This window comes from Tamandua tetradactyla, chromosome 4 (genome assembly GCF_023851605.1).
Source record: "Tamandua tetradactyla isolate mTamTet1 chromosome 4, mTamTet1.pri, whole genome shotgun sequence".
NCBI classification, from domain to species: domain Eukaryota; kingdom Metazoa; phylum Chordata; class Mammalia; order Pilosa; family Myrmecophagidae; genus Tamandua; species Tamandua tetradactyla.
In genome coordinates, this window is record NC_135330.1 from 191,066,371 (window position 1) to 191,087,270 (window position 20,900).

Sequence of the window (20,900 nt, forward strand, 5' to 3'; positions counted from 1 at the left end):
CATCTGCTGCTTTGAGGATACTTCATGGACTTAAATCATGATTATGCTGGCTGCATCCACAGCTCATTGCATTGCATTTGCAATCAGTTAAGGAGAATGTCTTCTGCAATGAGTGACACTTAATCTAATCACCAGAAGGCTTTTAAGGAGGATTCAGAAAAGATAGTCACTCTTCCTGCTTTAGCTGGCAAGTCTCTCCTGTGGAGTTCATCTGGACCCTTCACTGAAGTCACCAGTTTCACATCCTGCCCTACGGATTTTGGACTCTTCTATTTCCATGGTTGTCCAGCCAGCCTCTCCTGAGAGTTCATTGAGGAACTTCATGAGCGTTACCAGCTTGCAGCCTTCCCTACAGACCCTGGACTCTACATCCCCATGGTTACATGAGACATTTTCATAAATTTTATATTTATGGATATCTCCTGCTAATTCTGTTTCTTTAGCGAACCCTAGCTAATACAGTGCCCCCAGCAGATTCACCTGTTGATGCTAATACTTGGAGTCTCATGGGCATTTTTTTATTTTTATTTTTTGCATGAGCAGACTCTGGGAATTGAACCTGGGTCTCCAGCACAGCAGGCAAGAACCCTGCCACTGAGCCGCTGTTGCCTGCCCCTCATTGGTATTTTAAGGTCTGTCTTTCATTATTCAAGCAGCAGTTCCCAATGTGTTTTGCTCATCTGAAGTCTCTGATTACTTTGCTCTAAACATAGGACTTTGCCTTCTACTGGCTGAAAAAGATTTCTTCTTTCCCTCTCCCCACTCAGAATCAGCATGTACAGATGCTGCTTGCCTCCTGTCTCTGAGCAAACAACTGGTTTGACCTTTTCAAAGTTACCTCTTCCAACTTGGTGCCTAGTATCATCTCCTCTCACTGACTCTGAAGTCAGTTCCAGACCAGTTCCCCTCTTGATTTTTTACATTTCAGGATTCTTTCTCTCTCTGCTTCTTCCCCAATGTCACCTCACCATCACTGCCGAGCTCCACCTTGCCTTTACTTTCTTTCTTACTCATTCACATTATTGCATTCCACTTTTACCCACACCCACTGCTTCCTCTTAAATTTTTTTTCCACTTCAAAATAGAACTCCATCCGGGATTCCCTCCTCCTTGACTGAGACATAATTGAGCACTGCCTCCTTCTCTTTCTCCTTATCTCCTAATGTAGATATCACTTGGATACTGATCTCAAGCTTTTTCTTACCATGGGTTTCCATTGTTTGTGGTCTAATATGTTTCCATAGGTTCACCTATCACCACACATAGATAGCATACATCTCTTGTGAGAGGCTCTGAGAGGCTAAAGTCTTGGACGTGGGTCCTGGCTTTGCAGCTCTGTGACCCTGGCCAAGTTACCTAGCCTTTCTTGCCTGGGTTACCACATCTATGAAAGAAGAATCTCATAGGATAGTTGTGAAAATTGCATGCGTTAATTTGTGGAAAGGACTTAGAACATTGCCTGGCACACAGTAAGCCTGAATAAGTGTAGCTTTTTTCCTCTCGTTGGTTTGATCATCCTCTTGGGTCTGGGCATGCTCGTTTTTATTGTGAGCTCTGTACTCACATTGCTGCCTTTCAGTTAGACATCTTCCTCTGGGAAGTCTCCCAAGGGTTGCACTCTTCACCCTCTCTCCAAAAGCAGAGCTTTCTGACTTCCTTCAGAAAGGTACTGTAGCTCTCTTAACCTCCAGCCTTCTGATTCCCACCTTCCCCTTCATTGCCTGCTCCTGATTCTGCAGTAGACTCCATGTTTTCTCCCTTCTCTGCGGCTTCTCCTTCCAATTTAGGCTCTCGTTTGTCTCCTTGGCCATTTCCAAAGCCTCCTTTAGGCCTCCAAGCTTCTGAGCTCACTTCAGATGCTCCCATGAGCTAATGTCTAGATGAATTGTCCACTGTTCAAAGTAACTTCTGTGGTTTTTTCCTTTGTTGCCCCCCAAATGAAATCTAAACTCCGTGATCCCACGTTTTTCCCCTTCTTTCCAGGCTTACCTCCTTGCATGTGCCCCAGACCCAAGCAAATCATTCTCCTGGAGAATGCACCCGTGGCTCTCTGTTTGTGTCTTTGCCGCTGCCTTTGTTCTGCCTGGGATGCTTCTACTTACTGACCACTGGACAGAATCTCAGTGAACCCCACACAAGGGTCCCTCCTAGACCCTGTGTTACTCTATTTCACATTGGAATTACCTGTCTGCTCCTCCTTTGTGGATCAAAAGGTGCTTGAGGATGAAGACTGAGCCTCTAGAGTCCCATGTTGTCCCGGAAGCAGTACCCATTGGCTCGAACCTTTGTGAGTTCATAGCTGTGGACCCATCCCTTTAAATCCAGCATCCTGCACTTCTTCTGTAAATGAGAAAAACAGCATACCTCCCTCATAGGTTTGCCATGAGCTGTAAATGAATTAATAGATATGAAAAACGTTAAAAAGTGGCTGGTGCATGGTACATTAGCCTAATGATGTGTTTATACTGTTTACTATAACCTTAAATTTTATTTAGACACCACAGAAGCGGTCAACAGTGACTCCTGGGTGAATTGAGTGGAATTGGGTCCAACAGATTATGATCAGTTCCAGCTGTCTGGAGAAGGTTTATCCACCACAGCTGCACCATGGCCAAAAAGGGGAATTTTCCAAACAGTAATAAATTTCACACATAGAGACAAAGGACATAGAATTAAATATCCTGCCTAACCAAATATTAACATGCCACTTGCTTCAGATGGTTTTGAGTTGTTGATATTGTCAGATATTCTTCAGTCCTCCGGAGTTACCCTCCCGTTCTCACTCCCCTAGACATATTGTCACTTTTGTTACTTAGTATTTATGATTTTCATAGCTATATTATGTCTGTATAGACCTGTAGAAAATATAAACAATGTGCAGTGTTGATCTAACAAGGTTTTGAAGCTTTATATAGCTTGTATCCTATGTTACACTTCTGCTCAATGCTGGTCTTTTTTTAATACTGTTTTTGATGTTTATCCATAGTGATGAAACTGTAGGTCATTCATTTTAATGCTGTTTTCAGTTATGTACTCACCTGTCAATAAACATTTGAGTCAGCATTTTTCTGCAATTATTAAAAATGCTACAGTCAACATTCCTGCACTGTCTGCTTGGGGACAGGTATGAGGGTTTTCTGAGAGCATAAACCCAGGAATGGAATGCACTTCGGAAATTTCTCAATCTGTGGCTTTTCTTTAAACTTCATTTATGGGATCTTTTAGTGCAAAAGTTTTCCAGTTTAATACAAACTCATCTCCCTTCCTCTGTGGTTTCTGCTACTTGTATATTTTCTAAAAGGTAATAAAGGACATGAAGATATGCTCCTGTTCTTCCTTCTAAAAGTTTTCGAGTTCTGCTTGTCACCTGGAGGTCTGTGATCTGCCTGGAATTGATGTTTGTGTATGGTACGGAGGGATCTAATTTGATATCTTCCACCTGGATAAGTAATAGTACTTTGTACTGCCTTGCCCTCCTCTCCTTGTTGATGCACATCCCGACAAGGGAAGGACATTTGGCTGGGTTTCAAGCTTTATCATGTTGGATTCTCCATGTCTAAGCTGAGAATTTCTCTTCTGAGCAGAGCAGGTCTTTGGGATACTTTCCACGCCATGCGTAGAGGAATGCGAGAATTTGCCTCCAGAGTTTGAACTTAGAGACTAGTTGAGATATTCCAAGATCCCTGCATGGGAACCTTTGTTTCCCTGGCGGTTTTCCAAGTAGTACCACCTCTGGTACAGTTAAGTCTTATACATCTCCCAGCTTGGAATCCCTGGAGAATAGCTTATGCTGTCAATTAATTGGAGGCCTCCTTTCCTCTCTGAACTTACTTCCTTTTTATGAAAATCACTACTTTGTAACCTGTTGATGCCCTCTGGGATGATTTGAAGACTGAGATGCTATTTTTGCTTCTTAGAATTCCATAATTAATCAATCTTGTCCTACTGAGGAATGGTGAGGACCTGTGAAATCCCATCAACTCCCACAGCCTGTTTAGGTTCTGGACAGTCGAGTAACAGATAAGTGCCCCATTGTTTATCAGCTGAGCACTGAGACAGAGCAGTCTTTGCTTTATCGGGTAACCATCCGTGGCTGCTTGCTGTTAGCACAACTGCACTGTGGGGGTGTGGGGGGAATAAAGCACTCCCTGGAAATACTCCAGTTACTAAAGTCATCATTTAAAAATGTTACATTTAAGCAGAATAGAAAAAGACAAGGGTCATAATGTAGTTAAAGAATTAACTTACATTCAGTGAAACCAGACTAGGATTTCTGGGCTAAAAATGGAAGCAGGGTGATACACACTTAAAGGCTTGCAATGTATTAAAATAATCATATTGGAATGCCAGAAAATCCTAGCAAAGAAAATATTAGCAAATGATGAAGTGGACAGCAAAGGCGTTGTCTGTGGAGACCGTGGATCTCTGCCATAGATGCCGAGAGACCTGGGTTCAAATCCTGATTCAGCCCCTCACCATGCAAACCACTGAGCCTTCATCGCCTCATCTGTAAAATAGGGGAAATGAATATCCCCTTTGCAGGAATTTTTGAGGGACTTAGAAGTAATACTTGTGGATGTACCCAGGGAAGAGGGGTTGATAGTAGAGAGTGGAAACTGAAACCCAAGACCTACCTCTCACCTGTGCCTGGGACGCAGCAGGGGGTGTGTCATCATCAGCAGTGACAATAAGCAATGCTAGGGCAGGGGTGGCAGGGAGGGGGGCTGGTTTTAGGTGCTGGCTAGTACTTGGGAGCCCCTTGCTGGTGAATCCATACATGCATCGAGTAGCAGATAGACAGATGTTAGGATCTAATGATGTGTTCCACATTTTGTCAGATGTGCCTCACTGGGGGGTTCAGGGGGACGGTGCTTCCTTCCACTTTGTGTCTCTCATGGCGTCAAATGTTGCTGAACGAGGGGAGGCATGTTGGTTGTCGCTGTGAAGTCAAGGGTTTCATGAAACAAACCAGTCCACTCTCTGAACATGGAAATTTTAATTTCTTAATTCGGTACTCAGGTGGAAATTTTGCAGTATTCATTTTGCTGTCGTGGAATCTTTTTTGAGTTACGTCTTTTCTTCCCCCCAAATTTTTCATATTAAAAAGGAAATATGAACTTTGGTGTAAAGGAGCAGTAAAAAGAAAAATAGTGAGAGAGAGAGAGAGAGAGAGAGAAATACGCTGAAGAAATCTCTGGAGGAGCGACAAGCTGCTGCTAAGTTTCAGTTTCAGTTGTCAGAGTTAAGGAAAAACACTGGAGCAAACTATTCTTTGAGGGGTCCCCGGGATTGGTGTTCTCCGAGGGGGGCTGAGGGCGGGCTGGCAGCCAGCCGCCCAGCCACGGTGCCTCAGCACAGGTGTCAACCAGTGAGCTCATTCACTGCTTCTAAGTCATTTTACAGTCAGAGCCGTTTCAAGATCAGCACAAGGGAATGTGCAGATGTTGAGGGGAAGGAGAAAGAAAAGCAGAATTTGAGGAAGGAAGAAGCATGTGCTTATTTTTGAAGATTTAGCCCCAGGGCTTCTTAGAATTTTTGGTGAAATGCAATGTGTGAGGTTATGAGAATAACTAATTTTATGCGAGTCACAATAGCTCCAGGAGACACATGCTCCCACTGTCATTGTTTTACAGCTGGGGAAATTGAGGCATGGAATGGGGGTAACTAACCAGCTGAAGCATCGCAGTCTCAGGCTGAGGCAGCATTCCTTTCCAGGGCTCTTCAAATTCAAGTTCCTCACTCTTTTCGATCCCACTGTTCTCCTGAGCAAGGAAAAGAAAAGGGAGTTAGCCCAAGTCTGCTACTCCCTCAGTGGAGTAGCAGTGTGATCCTGGACCCATCAGCCACCTGGCACAGAGGTGACCATGAGCCAGGAGGAGGCTGGGTCTCACAAAGCTGAGATGTGCTCCCAGCCCAGTCATCCCAGGCCCTTCTGTCTTTGCTCCCTGCTGCTGCCCCCATCACCAATTACTTGGCTCCTGCCCCCAGCTCCTGTGGTGTCCTAGGCCTGCAGAGTGACCACCTAATTTATTAATTAATTTTAAGCCCAGATATTTATGGGCTGCTAATTATCTGGCTGCTAATTCCAACCTCATCAAACCTGCCCATGAAACACCCCCCAATTACACAGGAGAGAAATGTTGTAGCCCTTGGACGTTCTGGGAATATTTGTTAGGGCTTTGCATCTCAAAAAGATTTATTTGAAGACTTGGGCTATGTATTAGCTAGGGTTCTCTAGAGAAACAGAATCAGCAGGAGACATCTGTAAATATAAAATTTATGAAAATGTCTCATGGAACCATGGGGATATAAGAGTCCAAGATCTGTAGGGCAGATCATGAGCCAGGGAAGGTCCTCAATGAACTCTCAGGAGAGGCTGGCTCACTGAAGCACAGTAATTGTCTCTAAACCTTCTGGTGATTAGATTAAGCGTCACTCTTTGCAGAAGACAACCCCCTTAGCTGATTGCAGATGCAGTCAGCTATGGATGCAGCCAACGCGGTCATGATTTAAGTTCATGAAATGTCCTTACAGCAACAGACAGGCCAGCGCTTGCCTGACCAGACAACCGGGACCCACCCCCTGGCCAAGTTGACTCGTGAACCTGACCATCATAGGTTGCTTCTTAAAAATTTGTTCACATTTAATGTGAAGACATTCTTGGTTTTCCAAATCTTTGGGTAAGATTGAAGACCCAGAGAGATGTGCCTGGTTTGTCATGTGGTTTGATGGAACTACCAGCACATTGGTCCTTGACTTTAGGAGATCTGGCTCTTCCAGGTAGCATTAGCCTTCTAAGGATATTATAAATAACTTCAACCAGAGGAGCGACTAATAATAGATTCTTCAGTGGGATAAAATGTATGAGATTTAGGATGTGTGTGTGTATTCTATTAATGATCTAATGTCAGTCCCCTCCATCGTCAATAATTTCAAGTAGAAAAGCCTGGAAGGGGGACATAAGCTTTCCCAGTCTCACTCCTGTCTGGCTACATGGGTAGCTGCCGGCCTGACTTTTGAAAGGCCAGCTGTTGGGGTGAGAAGGCATCTTCATCAGAAACAGTTATTCTATGTCTCCAGTTTGTGGCTTCTGCCACCTAAAAGTTCACAAGGAACCTGATGGCCAAGATGTTCTCCCAGATCATCCAGCTCCAAAATTCCCATTTGACTTGGAGCTGGTCATAAACTTTATTATCCAACTCCCATCCAAACTCATCCAGGAGTCCCTCTACATCAGTGTTGACCACTTCTTTGCTGTCTAAATCAAATTTAAAGTTAAAGTCAATGGTGTAAAAAATATCATCTATAAGCAGAAGACTGTACAACACAAACAGTGAAGACAGATGTAGACCATGGACTGAAGTCCATAGTACAATTATGATATTCTCTCCTTGGTTGTAACAGAAGTGCTGCACTAATGCAAAATGTCAGAAGTGGGGGTCAGTATGTAGGCTTTCTGCATGATCTTTCTACAACTTCTCTAATAAAAGAAAGAGGAGAGAGGAAGGGTGGGGGAGGGAGAGGAGGAGAAAATCCTTTAGTGACAGCTCATGTGTATGGCATGAACCATATGCCAGGCACTTATTCAAGTGTTTTATATCTGTTAATTAATATAAGCCTCATGGCAACCCTATGGAGGAAGAATTATATATTTCCCATTTTATGGGAAATGTAGATGAAGAAACTGAGGCACAGGTGGTTAAGTAGCAAGTAGGTGGTGGAGCTGGAATTCAGCCTAGGCAGTCTGGCTCCAGAGTTGATGACCCTAAATACTGTGCTGTATGGCCTCCAGACTTGCCAGAAACACATGCCATCACCCTTTTTGGGTCTTTCCAACACCTCTTCCACTGCAGTGATTCCACAAAGCATATGATTCAGACCTTGGTTGCAGTCCCCCCTGTGCAAAGGGACAAGCAAAGCACATCCTCATTCTACCTTGGGAAGTGTGGGGGATCCCATAAATTGTGCAGCAAGGGTCTGTATTCAGCTACCCAAGCAGACCAATGAATGAAAAACACCCGTGCATGAGAGAAAGAGTTACCTGGCTATTCCGGGGCTGTGGGCTCTATGGGGGCAAGAGAATAGCCTTAGCCCTGACTGGCCCCAGTCTCTGGGTCACTGGCCCTTCCAGATGCAGAGGCCAGCAATAACAAGCATGGGTGAGGGGTAATCACCTCTCTTCAACGGACTTGCAGCTCAGACTGCAAGAGATGGGGCATTTGAGTCCAATCTTTATTGGATTCTCTCCTAAATACTGGCCTTTAACGTTGCTCACGATAGCCTGAACAGTCATGCTTTTTGAGACTGTTTGTTCTAGTTTGCTAGCTGCCAGAATGCAATACACCAGAGACGGATTGGCTTTTAATAAAAGGGGATTTATTTTGTTGGTTCTTCAGAGGAAAGGCAGCTAACTTTCCACTGAGGCTCTTTTCTTACGTGGAAGGCACAGGATGGTCTCTGCTGGTCTTCTCTCCAGGCCCCTGGGTTCCAACAACTTTCCCCGGGGTGACTTCTCCAAAGGCCTGGGCTGAGCTGCAAGTGCTGAGATGAGGAATGCTGAGCTGCTTGACTGTACTACATTGCGTTCTCTCATTTAAGCACAAGCCAATTAAGTTAAACGTCACTCATTGCAGCAGACACGCCTCCTAGCCGACTGCGGATGTAATTAGCAACAGATGAGATTCACCTACCATTGGCTCATGTCCACAGCAACAGAACTAGGTGCTTTCACCTGGCCAAGTTGACAACTGAATCTAACTACCACACTGTTAGACATCTAATTTTTCTCCCTAAGAAGGTAGATAACTTTGCTATGTCCACAGAGTCCCTCTTTTGGCTTTCTGTATAACCTCATGAAGAGTGCAAGCTAAAAGTAATGATTGTGTAATGATTGTTTAGCATTGCCTATAAGCACACAGTGTTATAGACACAGCCTACTGCACGACTTCTGGAAGCTAGCAGGTCACCTCTGCTAGAGGAGAGTTAGAGTTGGTGCAGAGGCCAGGCACTGTGTTTTCACTGCAACTTGCCCAGAAACCTCCACCGGAAATTGCTTTCATTACATTGAAGATAGAGACATGTGTCTTAAGTGGATACTACTGTTCTTATTTCCTAAAAGTAGAATAAAGTGCAGATTCCTTGTTTTTAAACCATACCATATGAGTTTTAAATGTATTCCATTCTCAACTTGAAGATAGGAGTTGCGTGACTCCAGAGAAGCAGTATGCCGTTTTCCCTGATTTCATTTTCTGTACCACACCCTAAGTAAACAGGTAAGAATTGCCTTGTCTTCTAACCCAAAACACTGCTTTGGGAAAGTAGGGTGCAGGGACAATTCTGGGTGATATAATACAACTGTTTGCTTAGATCAACCATTTGACTCTGTGATGGTTAATTTTGTATGTCAACTTAGCTAGGTTATGGTGTTAAGTTGTCTGGTCAAGCACTGGCCTGGTTGTAGCATGAAAGAATTTCATAGATGGGATTAGCATCTACAATCAGTTGATTTTAACTAAAGAAGATGACCCTCAGTAATGTGATTGAATCCTGATTCAATCAGTTGGAAGTCTTAAGAGTGAGAACTGAGGATTCCAGGGCTCAGAAGGAATTCTGCCTCAAGACTATGCCCTGCACTGCTGCCTGAGTTTCCAGCCTAAGGAATTCAGACTCAAGATTTCAAGATTGCATGAGCAACCAAAGAAGAAAAAACAGATAAAATGGATTTCATTAAAGTTAAAACTTTTGTATGTCAAAGCATACTATCAAGAAAGTGAAAAGACATCCTACAGAATGGGAGAGAATGACTGCTGTCATGGTTAGGTTCACGTGTCAACTTGGCCAAGTGGTGGTACCTGTTTGTCTGGTTGGGTAAGTGCTGGCCTGTCTGTTGTGATGAGGACATTTCATAGAATTAAATCATGATCACGGTCAGCTGCATCCACAGCTGATTCCATTTGTAATCAGCCAAAGGGGAGTGTCTCCTGCAATGACTAATGCTTAATCTGATCACTGGAAGCCTTTTAAGGAGGATTCAGAAGAGACTGGCTCTTCCTGTTTCGGCTGGTGAGCCTCTCCTTTGGAGTTCGTCCAGACCCTCCATCAGAATCATCGGCTTCACAGCCTGTCCTGCAGATTTTGGACTCTGCGTTCCCACGGTCATGTGAGATACCTTTATAAATTTTATATTTGCGAGTGTTCCCTGTTGATTCTGTTTCTCTAGAGAACCCTAACTAATACAGCTGCTAATCATATATCTGATAAAACTTTAATATCCAGAATATATAAAGAACTGCAACCCAACCAAACAAGGACCAATTTAAAAATGGGCAAATTACTTGAACAGATATTTCTCCAAAGAAGTTATACAAATGGCCAATGAGGACATAAAAAGATGCTCTACATCAGTAGTCATCAGAGAAGCGCAAATTAAAACAACCACAATGAATACCACTTTATACCCCCTCGGATGGCTATTATTGGAAAAAAATAGAAAATAACAAGTATTGGTAAGGAGGCAGAGCAGTTGGAATCCTTATACATTTGTTAGTGGTATTGTAAAATGGTACAGCCACTATGAAAATCAATTTGTAAGTTCCAAAGAAAGTTGAACATTGAATTACCATATGATCCAGCAATCTCACTTTTGGGTATATAACATAAAGAATTGAAAGCAGGGACTTGAGTAGATATTTGCACACCAATGTTCATAGCAGTATTATTCATTGTAGCCAAAAGGTGGGAGCAACCCTGGCGTCCATCCGCATGAATGGCTAAGCACAACATGGTATACACGCATAATGGAATATTATTCAACTGCAAAAAGGACTGAAGTTCTAATACATGCTACAATATCGATGAACCTTGAATACATTATTTTGAGTAAAATAAGGAAGGCACAAAAAGAACAATATTGTGTAATCTTGCTTATATGAAATACCTAGATTAAGCAAATTCATAGAGACAGATAGATTACAGGATACCAGGGCACCAGGGGATTGGGAAAAGGGTAAGGGCAGTTATTGCTTAGTAGGTACAGAATTTCTCTTTGAAATGCTGTAAAATTGGGGTAATGGTAGTTGATGATAGCCTAATATTCTGAATATCATTAACACCCCTGAAATGTACACTTGAAAGTGGCTAAAATGGGAAAATGTGAGTCATGTATATTGTTGTATAAATGTAGTCATTTTAACACACTCAAAGCATTTGAAAGCAGGTTCCATGCAGCTACAATTTGAATGCTTAATACAATTTATTTGCTCACTTAATCGCCACTTCCAGTATGACCAGTGCATAGTGACTGGGTCAAGGAACACAATACATCTAAAGGCAGCAGATATTAAAGTATCTCAAGTCCTTTGTCAGGAGAGCCACTGGGCTGATGTAAATTCCTTTTAACAAGTGGACTTGGGTCCGATATGGCATTCAGGGAGGATCTAAAGTTGACGATGGGAGGTGCTGGTGTGGCATGGGTGGCATGGGGAACAGCAGCGAATCTCACAGTGCAGCCTCTGAATTTGGGAGTCAGGGTGACCAGGCGTCCCTCTGCCTCACCCTACAGCTCACCAAGACTGTGTCTGCACGGGACTTGCATAAGAAATGCTGGGCCAGCTAGCCCTAAGCCAGGTCATGTCATTTCTTTACACAAATGTCTAGTTATCACTTTTTACAAAAATATGTTTTTCTCATTTGTTGGCATTCTATCTGTGGTTGGTCAATATGTTTACAGTATTGTGGTGTTTTTTCTCAATCTGTTTGCATTCCTTTTCTGGTCAACATGTTAACAAGTTTGTGGTATTTTTCTGAAGTTGTTTACATTCTAATTGTAGTCAACGTGTTTACAGGTTTTGAGATTCAAGATCATTAATGTCATTTTAATATCTAAAATATATGTTGCTAGAGCAGAAAGTTAAAAAAAAAGACCTCAAAATTGCACTTTTGTCACCCTTAACAAAATTTCCAACCTCCACCTGTCCTATAGAATTCAGAGTTGCCAGCTCCCACAATTCTGTGAGCTTCTTCCTTATATAAATCTCTTTATATATAAATATACATTTATATATATACACACACATATAGTCTGTTGGTTCTGTTTCTCTGCAGAACTCTGACTAAGAGTGGTGCTAAGAGAAAAACTGGAAAATAAAATGACCACTACCTATAAAAGAAAAATGCATTAATAATTTAAAGAGTTTAATTCAACCTTTCTTTCTAATAAATAAGCAAATTACAGTAACAGCACTCTATCTCTTCACTGCCTGTTTGGAACTGGAAATGTCTCCTCATTGTCTGGGGAAATAAACAAGCATTACTGTTACCACCAACTTAAATAAAAAACACCGTATTCTACATGCCCTGAAGTAAGAATTAGCTCCTTTGGAGAAGGATCCTCATTTGCTTCAGGGTTTTTCTCTGAATTTTTAAACCTTGACTGAGCTGTTCTGCCAGATGGCAGAGAACTGCTGCACTCTTAGAAAACTAATATGATGGTGGTAATGGTTGACGGAGTATTCCTATCCCATGCTCAATAGCATTAGTCTTCTTAGGAATGTACATTAAAACCACAGTGGACCAATGGATAAAATAAAAAAGACTGACAATACCAAATGTTGACAGGGAGGTGGAGCAACTGGAGTGCTCATACATTGCTGGCAGGGTATAAAATGATGCAACCATGTTGGAGAACTCTCTGGTAGTTTCATATTAAGTTAATCATACATTCCCCCAGCATTCCCACTCCCAGATGTTTACCCAAAAGAAATGGAAACATATGTTCACATGAATGACTTGTACAAGAATGTGCATTGCAGCCTTTTTCTTAATAGCCTCAAACAGGAAACAACCCAAAAATCTATACAAATTGATAAACAAATTGCAGTATATTCATGTAATGGAATACTATTCAAAAATTTTAAAGTAATGAATTATAGATTCATAATTCAGCAACATGGATGAATCTCAACATTATGTTGAGTAAAAGAAGCCAGGTTCAAAAGAATACATACTCTGTCATTTCATTTATATGAAGTTCTAGAATAGGGAAAACCTAGCTGTAGTGATAGAAGTCATGACAGTGAGTGCTGTGTAGGGATTGAAGGGACTGGATACAAGAAGACTCAGGTGATCTTTTTCTGGGTGGTAGTTATATAGGTATAGACAGTTGTCAAAACCCTTAGAACTAACTACTTTGGTTTGTACATTTTATTGTATTTAAATTATATACCACTTCCCCTCCTCCACACACAAAAAAGCATTGCCTCATCCTCCTGCAGGGAGGAGGTACTTAATAAGGGCATAAGAGTATGCTTTTGAGAAACCGTTAATGGGTTACTAAGTTAATAACTCACCACTAATTTATGGGTTTCAAAATAGCAATAGTCCAGGCTAAAGCTACTTCATGCTTTCTAGACCAAAAAAAATAATAATTAATAAAGCTTATTGTCAAAAAGAATGCATTTCTTTTGTATTATTTTTCATGACACCACATTTGTAGGAATTTTTTTTTAGGTGATGGTCTAACTTCGCTCACCGTCACTTGCAGGTGATGGGGAGGCTGAGTGGACAGGTTTGTGCTGGAGGCTGTGGGCTCAAACCCCTCTTTGTGCAGGCATACCTGGGCAGGCCAGTACACTGATATTTAAATACCAGGAAGGGGCAGGGGTTGTGCATTTTTGGAGTAAGCATAGGTGTGCACAATCACTTTGTTTTCCTAAAAATTCATTTGTGTAGCATCCCAGACCCTGCTTAGTCACACCAGGCTCTTCTGTGAAATGATGCTTGGTAGGGTACTCTTCAGAACGAGTTTCAATGTATTGAACTGAGATATCTTCCCCATTTTCAGTAACTCTAAACCTAAAATTGGCGCTAGGCTGTAGGCATTTTGGGTAGGGAAAGAGTGGGCATGAATGACTATGTGAAACTAAGAACTGAATTTCCACCTGGAGTTGGCCTCCTCCTTCCTGTGGCAAGTTAGTGTGGTCTCACTAAGTTCTTTGTTGGGCTAAGAATGTTCCTTTCTGCTGTCATGCTAGCTCCAGTGTGCACTGAGAATTTGCATTGCCCCCACCCAAGGTGGATGCCCACAGCCCACCTGTCCCCATCAACTGGGCAGTAACCCGAGCACACAGCTTTGCCACTGAAAGTGTTCTCTCCCTAAAACAGCGTGAGGTCGAGAGGGTAGAAGATTTAGCAGTTGACCTGCACATAAATGGAACACCAGATTTTCAGAGCCTCATAAGCAAAAGTGGGTCTCCCTGGGCCTTTGAATAAAGAACATCTAGAGGAGAAAGATGAAGCATAGGGAGGGCAGAGGAGAGCAGGCATCGACTGCAAACGCAAGTATTTATTCTTTAGTCTCAGTATCATTGCAGTTGCATCATTGTCATTTTGGCTGGGTGGAATTAGAGGGGTTGGGGATTTTTTTTTCCTTAGTGTATTTTTCTTGTTTTTTGTGATTTTATGAGGTTGCCAAGTTTTTTCTTTTAAATTTCTGATAGGATGCCTGATGTTTCTGGTGTTAAAGTAAAACTTTTGCCCCAAGTATTGTGCTATCTCAAACGAGAGGTGACCTGCAGAGGGACCTGGGGGAGCAGCCCCTCGCCCCCTACCTGAGAGGATTTGGAAACAGAACAGCCTGGGTCTGAATCCCAGTGACTATACTGTCTGGGGAAGCTGCCAGCTTAGTTTCTGTTCTGTAAAACTGAGACTGTGACAGATTAAATGAAACAGTTCACGGAAGTCCGTGGCATATGGTGATGCACAATGAAGGCTCAGTGTCCTTCTCTCAGCTGGGCTGCTGCCTCCTCCAGCTTCGCCACATCTTGAATAATTCTCCCCACACTGCGAGCATAAACACATCTGGCATGACCCAGTTACCCACCTGCTCCATCCTCCACCCTCCTTTTTCTGTCTTTTTAATGCAGTTTTTTGGAGATCTATTCACATACCATGAAATTCATCCAGAGTACACCGTCAGCGGCTCGCAGTGTCATCACCTAGTTGTGCATTCATCACCGCAGTCAGTTTTAGACATTTCATTACTTCAAAAACAAACAACATAGCATCCCAGAGGAATTTGAGCAGTGAATATATATGTATTTGTAAAGTCCCCTTGGACTTTACTGGTACTGGAGAGAAAGGAGGAAATATTAAACTTCCCCATCTGGGGAATTCCTGATATTCTCACAGAAAGTGTGGACCACCAAATCAATAGACCGAGCCCTTAATCTTGGGGCTTGCCCCTATGAAGCTTATACCTGCAAAGGAGAAGCTAAGCCTACTTATGCCTAAGAGTCACCTCCAGAGAACCTCTTTTGTGCCTCAGATGTGGCCCCTCTCTAAGCCAACTCAGCAGATGAACTCACTGCCCTCCCCTGCTACATGGGACTTGACTCCCAGGGGTATAAATCTCCCTGGCAACGTGGGACAGAGTTCCTGGGATGAGCTATGACCTGTCATCATGGGATTGAGAAAGCCATTTTGACCAAAAGGGGGAAGAGAGAAATAAGACAAAATAAAGTCTCAGTGGCTGAGAGATTTCAAATAGAGTCAAGAGTTTATTCTAGAGGTTATTCTTATTCATGAAATGAATAACCCTTTTTGGTTTTTAGTATATATTACAATAGTTAGAAGGAAATACTGAAACTGTTGAAGCGTATTCCAGTAGCCTTGATTCTTGAAGATGATTATATAACTATATAGTTTTTACAATGTGACTGTGTGATTATGAAAACCTTGTGACTGACACTCCCTTTATCCAGGGTATGGACAGATGAGTAAAACAATAAGGACAAAATAAGTGAATAAATAATAGAGGAGGATAAGAGGAAAAAAATAAATTGAGTAGATTGGAATATTAGTGATCAATGAGAGGGAAGGGTGAGGGGTATGGGATGTATGGGGTTTTTTCTTTGTCTTTTTGTTTACTTTTCTGGAGTGATGCACCTGTTCTAAAATAATCATAGTGATGAATTCACAACTATGTAACAATATTGTGAGCCACTGATTGTATACTTTGAATGGACTATATGGTGTGTAAAGCTATCTCAATAAAAAATATATATTAAAAACAGACAAACAAAACCTCAGAGCATTCCCATACTCCTTATCCACCCCCCCCCCCCCCATTATTAACCCCTAGCATTGGTGTGGTACATTTGGTACAGTTGATGAAAGAATGTTAAAATATTACTGTTGAACTATAGTCCATAGTTTGCAAAAGATACCTGTTTCTCCGTATGCTACTCTATTATTGTTAGCTCTTGTCCTTCCTTTTAAAAGCCTGGCCTGACTTTGCTGCTGGGTCCCGTGCTGGGGCGCTGGGCCCTGAGCAGGTGGCTGGAGCCAGTGGTGAGTTCACCCTCAGGCTGCAGTTCAGGGGCCAGCCCTGTGGTCACTGTCGGACACCAGCTCGAGGCAGTGCGGCCGGCTGGCGGGCTCCAGGTTCAGACACGCCTGGTCTCTAGTCCTGTCTAATCCAGCCTTGTGTCCTTCTTTATCAAGTCACCCATTTTAGCCTCACCTTCCTAAAATGCAAAATCGGTGTAATTTACTACAATGGGTTCCTAAGAGTGAGGCATCTAAGTGGTTAATAGCTAATGATGTGTTAACTAAGGGACCCTCCTTCCCCAAGGGACTTAGCCCTGGAAGAGGAGGTTTTTAAAACTCTGCTCTGGAGCTTGGAGGGGGGTTGGGGCTTGAGGTGGGGTGGGGCTTGAGTAATTAAATACCATTTGTCAGCAGGCCCAGCTCAGTAAACTTTTTTTGTTAAGAGAGATCAAGAGTACGACTAAATTTAAATAACTAAAGCTCTGGCCTTTAGCAGGGATTTCCTGATTTCATAAACCTCAATCTATGAATCTGAAAGGTAGGAACCTTTCTAGAGACCTGCCCTTAAAATTACATGGGTGATACCTTTGCAGCTCCTGGTTTCAAAACAACCCCATCCCTACTTCCAAATCTCCATATACTCTTCATGTCAGCGAGAGAGGGGCTTTATAGATCCAGAAGGCGAGAGCTCAAAGTCCATTTTCCTTATTTCTCTCAGCAACTGAAGCAACTATTGAGTATCATGATCTGTTTTAAATGATACATTATTGTTGTAAACTGGTGTTTAAAAATGACTGTAGCCTTTTGATAAACAGACCTTGTGATGACCCCATTCATATCCACAAGTATTGCTTTATCTGGTCTACCCTCCCTGGGCCAAGCATCACCCACCTTCAGTGAGAGCAAAGCACAGACTAGGCACCTGGGGGTTCCTGCGAGCCATCTTCATGAGAGCAAAGTACAGGCTAGGCACCTGGGGGTTCCTGCCGGCTAAGAAGGCTGGACGACCAGAGGTGGAAGGCTGGACTCCAGAAGGAACTCAGCTCATCTGACTCTGTCGCTGTGGTTTTCTTGGTGGCAGGAGCTTTTAGAATGGCTTATCATATAAATAATATGTGTTTTCCAAAGGGAAAAAAAGCAAGCAGGGGTCTTAGTGCTGGGCCTGCCGTACTGATGGGGCTTCACGCGGTGGAGGTTGGCCGGCTCGGGTCTGGGAGGCTGCACGCACTGAGTCGAGGTGTCAGCAGGGCCCAGCTGCCTCCCGGGTTCCCGGGGAGCATGCTCTGTGCCTGTCTCCTGGCTTGTCTCCTCACCCATCCCGTGGCTTCCTCTCCTCAGTCTGTCTGTGTCTGATTGTCTTCTTGCAAAGACTCCAGTCACTTTGGAGTAAGACCCAACAACCCAATTTGGCCTAAATTTAACTAATGCTATCTTCAAAGACCCTCCTTCCAAATAAGGTCACATTCACAGGACTTGGGGGGGGGTAGAAATTGAACGCGTCTTTTTGGGGGACACAATTCAACCTATAATATTCAAATAGTCAAAAAGAGAGATGAGAAGAAAAGTCGCCCACTTTACCACTAGCGGGGTGGGTGTTCTCTAGTAGGTCAGGCCCTGGGCCGCTCCACTGTTTCAAGCCCTAGGATATTTTTTATAAGTTGAGGAAATGCCAAAATAGGATTACAAAATGTACAGTACATATTGGTATGTATCGATTCCTATGCAATGCTGAACACACTTTGTGCATGTAATGCATTTGGAGATGACATTTCGGGTTTACTTCTGAGCCTCAGGCCCATCAAGCTTCCTTCCTCACATCCCCCTCGGCTCTGGCAGGTCCTGAGTCAGATGCTCTCCTACAACCTGTATTTTCACTTCGCCATAGCCTGCCTTCTCCCCATAGCAGCCTATACAATTCTGCATCGCTTTTCACTGCTGCACAGAAGCCCACTGTATGGGAGAACCTCAATATGTGTAATAAATCCTCTTTCTGGACATTTATTTCTGATTTTTTTCTTTGGATGGTAAGGCACTCCAGTGAATATTCTTCTTCTTGCCTATAAAATAGTCTTGTTCTTTATGTGTTTTCTATCTTTCTTTCTTTTTTAGAATTTATTTCCTTAGGATAAATTCTGGGAAGTGTGATTGATGGGCCACAATGTACTGACATTTTTATGCTTTAGAATTATTTTTTCAGAAAAGTGGTGCTCTCATTTTAAAAAGGGAAAGCAAGCCCTCCAATCCCAGCATTGGAGTTCAGCTCTTTTATCACAAATCTGTATAATTGTCATAAAATTCTGGCAACTCCACGGGTTGGGGGATGGCGTTCAGAGGTTGGAGAGGTGGCGCGCAGGTGTTGCTGGCTGGGTGGGTCGCAGGTGAGCGGGGCTGGGCCTGCGGGTGGCGCAGGGTTGGGCGTGCCGGTGGCGTGGGGCGTGAGAAGAGTTGCTGACGGGGGAGCCCATGGGGCAGAGGGAGGCTGGTGGGCCGCAGGGCGAGAGGCTGGGCCGCCTGGCCGAAGCAGGGGTTGGCACAGGAGTGGGGCGAGCCCTGATGGCCAGGCTGGAACCTGACCCTGGTGGGGCAGCCTGGAGAGCGCCCCCGTCCCCGCGGCCTCCCTCCATGTGCGGTGCACCCAGCCCCCAAGGGCAGTTAACCAGGCCGGCCCGGACCCCCTACTCTTCCTCGCTCCATAAGGCTCCCTCCACTGTGCAATGACATTTCAGCCAAAGATACCCGAGTGGGATCAGAGGTCTGAAGACTCAAGAAAAGCCCTTGAGCATTAAGGGGTATGGTCAGGATTGAACTCTTGTGTCTTTCTCGCTTAGTCCACCCTCTCTAGGCCAGCTTGCCCATTGCCAGCCAGCCCCGGGCTACCTGCCTTTGTTCACGGGAAACCAGCCCTGAAAGAATCTGGACGCTCCGTCCCCCAATTTCTCTTCAGAACAAGCTCCTCCTACCCTCTGTTTTGCCCTAAATTCTTTCCATCTCTGCATGTAACTAAAATCTAATATGACTGTACACCCCTATTCACACCCCTGTTCCCCAAAACCCTCTCTACCACCCTCCCAAACTCCCCCTGGTTCACCCCACCAGGAACAGGGAAGTTTCCTGAAAGGCTTAGCTGCCAGCGGCTCTTCCCTAATCATGGAGATCAGAGTCCCCCCCACCCCCCCATCCCATCCCCACCCCACCCCACCCCTCTCTAGCTGTTGAAATACTATGTCTGTCCAGGCACATTCCACCTCCTGGCCTCTGCGAAGTCCTCCCAGCTTTCCAGCCTTCCTCTAAGCCCCGGAGATATTTTCCTGGAACATATACCATTCTACTATGTAATGCAGATTATACCACATGGGTTAAAATTCTACTTTGACTTGTTCATCTTCCTGGTCCGGGCAGAGGGAGTCACGATGCACTGCAGCAAGTAGTTTTGATACTGCTTTGTTACTGCTTTTGGTACTGCTTAAGTGAGTAAATGAGCAAGTGAAGGAAAATGAGTTGATGGATAAATGAATGAAAGGAGCCTACTGGGATAAAAATCACCCCCCTCTCAGGAATTTGGTGGCCCCCAAATTTCTTTATAGGGGGGATTTTGGAGGGCATTCTGATTGTAAGGGAGTGTTGAAGCCCTTTATGTAAGAGGGACGAAACTTGTCAAAAGACAAGAGTGGAGATGAGAGCCGGCATGAGTGCCCTGCCTGTGTTTTACCTAAAGTATTGAATTTTACCTAAAGTATTGAATTTAATACTTTCCTTTGTTTTCGTGTGTATTTGTGTTGCGGGATGCTTTATGCTGATGAAATTTTGTTTCCACTGTTTTTAAAAATATTTTTAATTAAGAAAAACAATATACTTAGAACCACCAAAAAATGGATATATTAGCTTAACTATAGGCATATTTAAATAAAGTATCCATATAATCATTGTAAAACCTGTGTTTGCATAGAAAGTTTCATAAGCCAATTTAGAATTCAGGCAACACGGAAAAAAATCTACAATTTCAGATAGCAAAGTTCTTAAATTCTAAATATTAAACACTAACTTAAATACCATTTGATCAGCTGTCAAAACTGAATGTTCTCAAAATATCAAGTAGAAAGTTATTACAGATAGCTACATTGCTGTGATAATGACCTATGTTACTAAAGGTTCTCCTGATTTCAGGAAAATATGAAAATACAAATATTTTTACAATTAACATATGAAAATCTTAACCACCTCAAATGGATATCTTAGTTAGCTTATCCATAGGCATATTTAAATAAAATTCCTTTATCTACGTAATCATCATAAAGCCTGTTTGTACAATATGTTTCATAAACCAATTTAAAATTCAAGCAAGGAAGGAAAAAAACCATCAATTTTTTAAAGCGAAAGTATAACATAGGACTCACTTCTATTTTTTGGCAGGCAACTATGGTACTGAGCTCTGCACACTTCTGGTTGGGATTATTTCTGGTTCCTACGGCGTGTTTGATTGAAGACGTGGCTTGGAGAGCGTAAGTTGAAAAATGAAACAGGAACCCTAAGTCTAACTCCTTTGCCCTCACAACTGTCACATGAAGCTGAACCCC

General features: G+C 43.2%; 1 protein-coding gene across 10 annotated transcripts in view; it reads left to right on the top strand.

The window, feature by feature from the left end:
- ATP8A2 (ATPase phospholipid transporting 8A2) overlaps positions 1-20,900 on the top strand; it is a 656,957-nt gene that overhangs the window by 588,085 nt on the left and 47,972 nt on the right. For 9 of the 10 annotated variants that reach the window (XM_077158861.1, XM_077158866.1, XM_077158862.1 and 6 more), the window contains one exon: positions 20,737-20,825. In XM_077158861.1, the coding sequence (XP_077014976.1) occupies positions 20,737-20,825 (89 nt within the window). Of the gene's footprint in view, positions 1-20,736; positions 20,826-20,900 lie in introns of those variants that run through there. The other variant, XM_077158869.1, reaches the window with a different exon arrangement.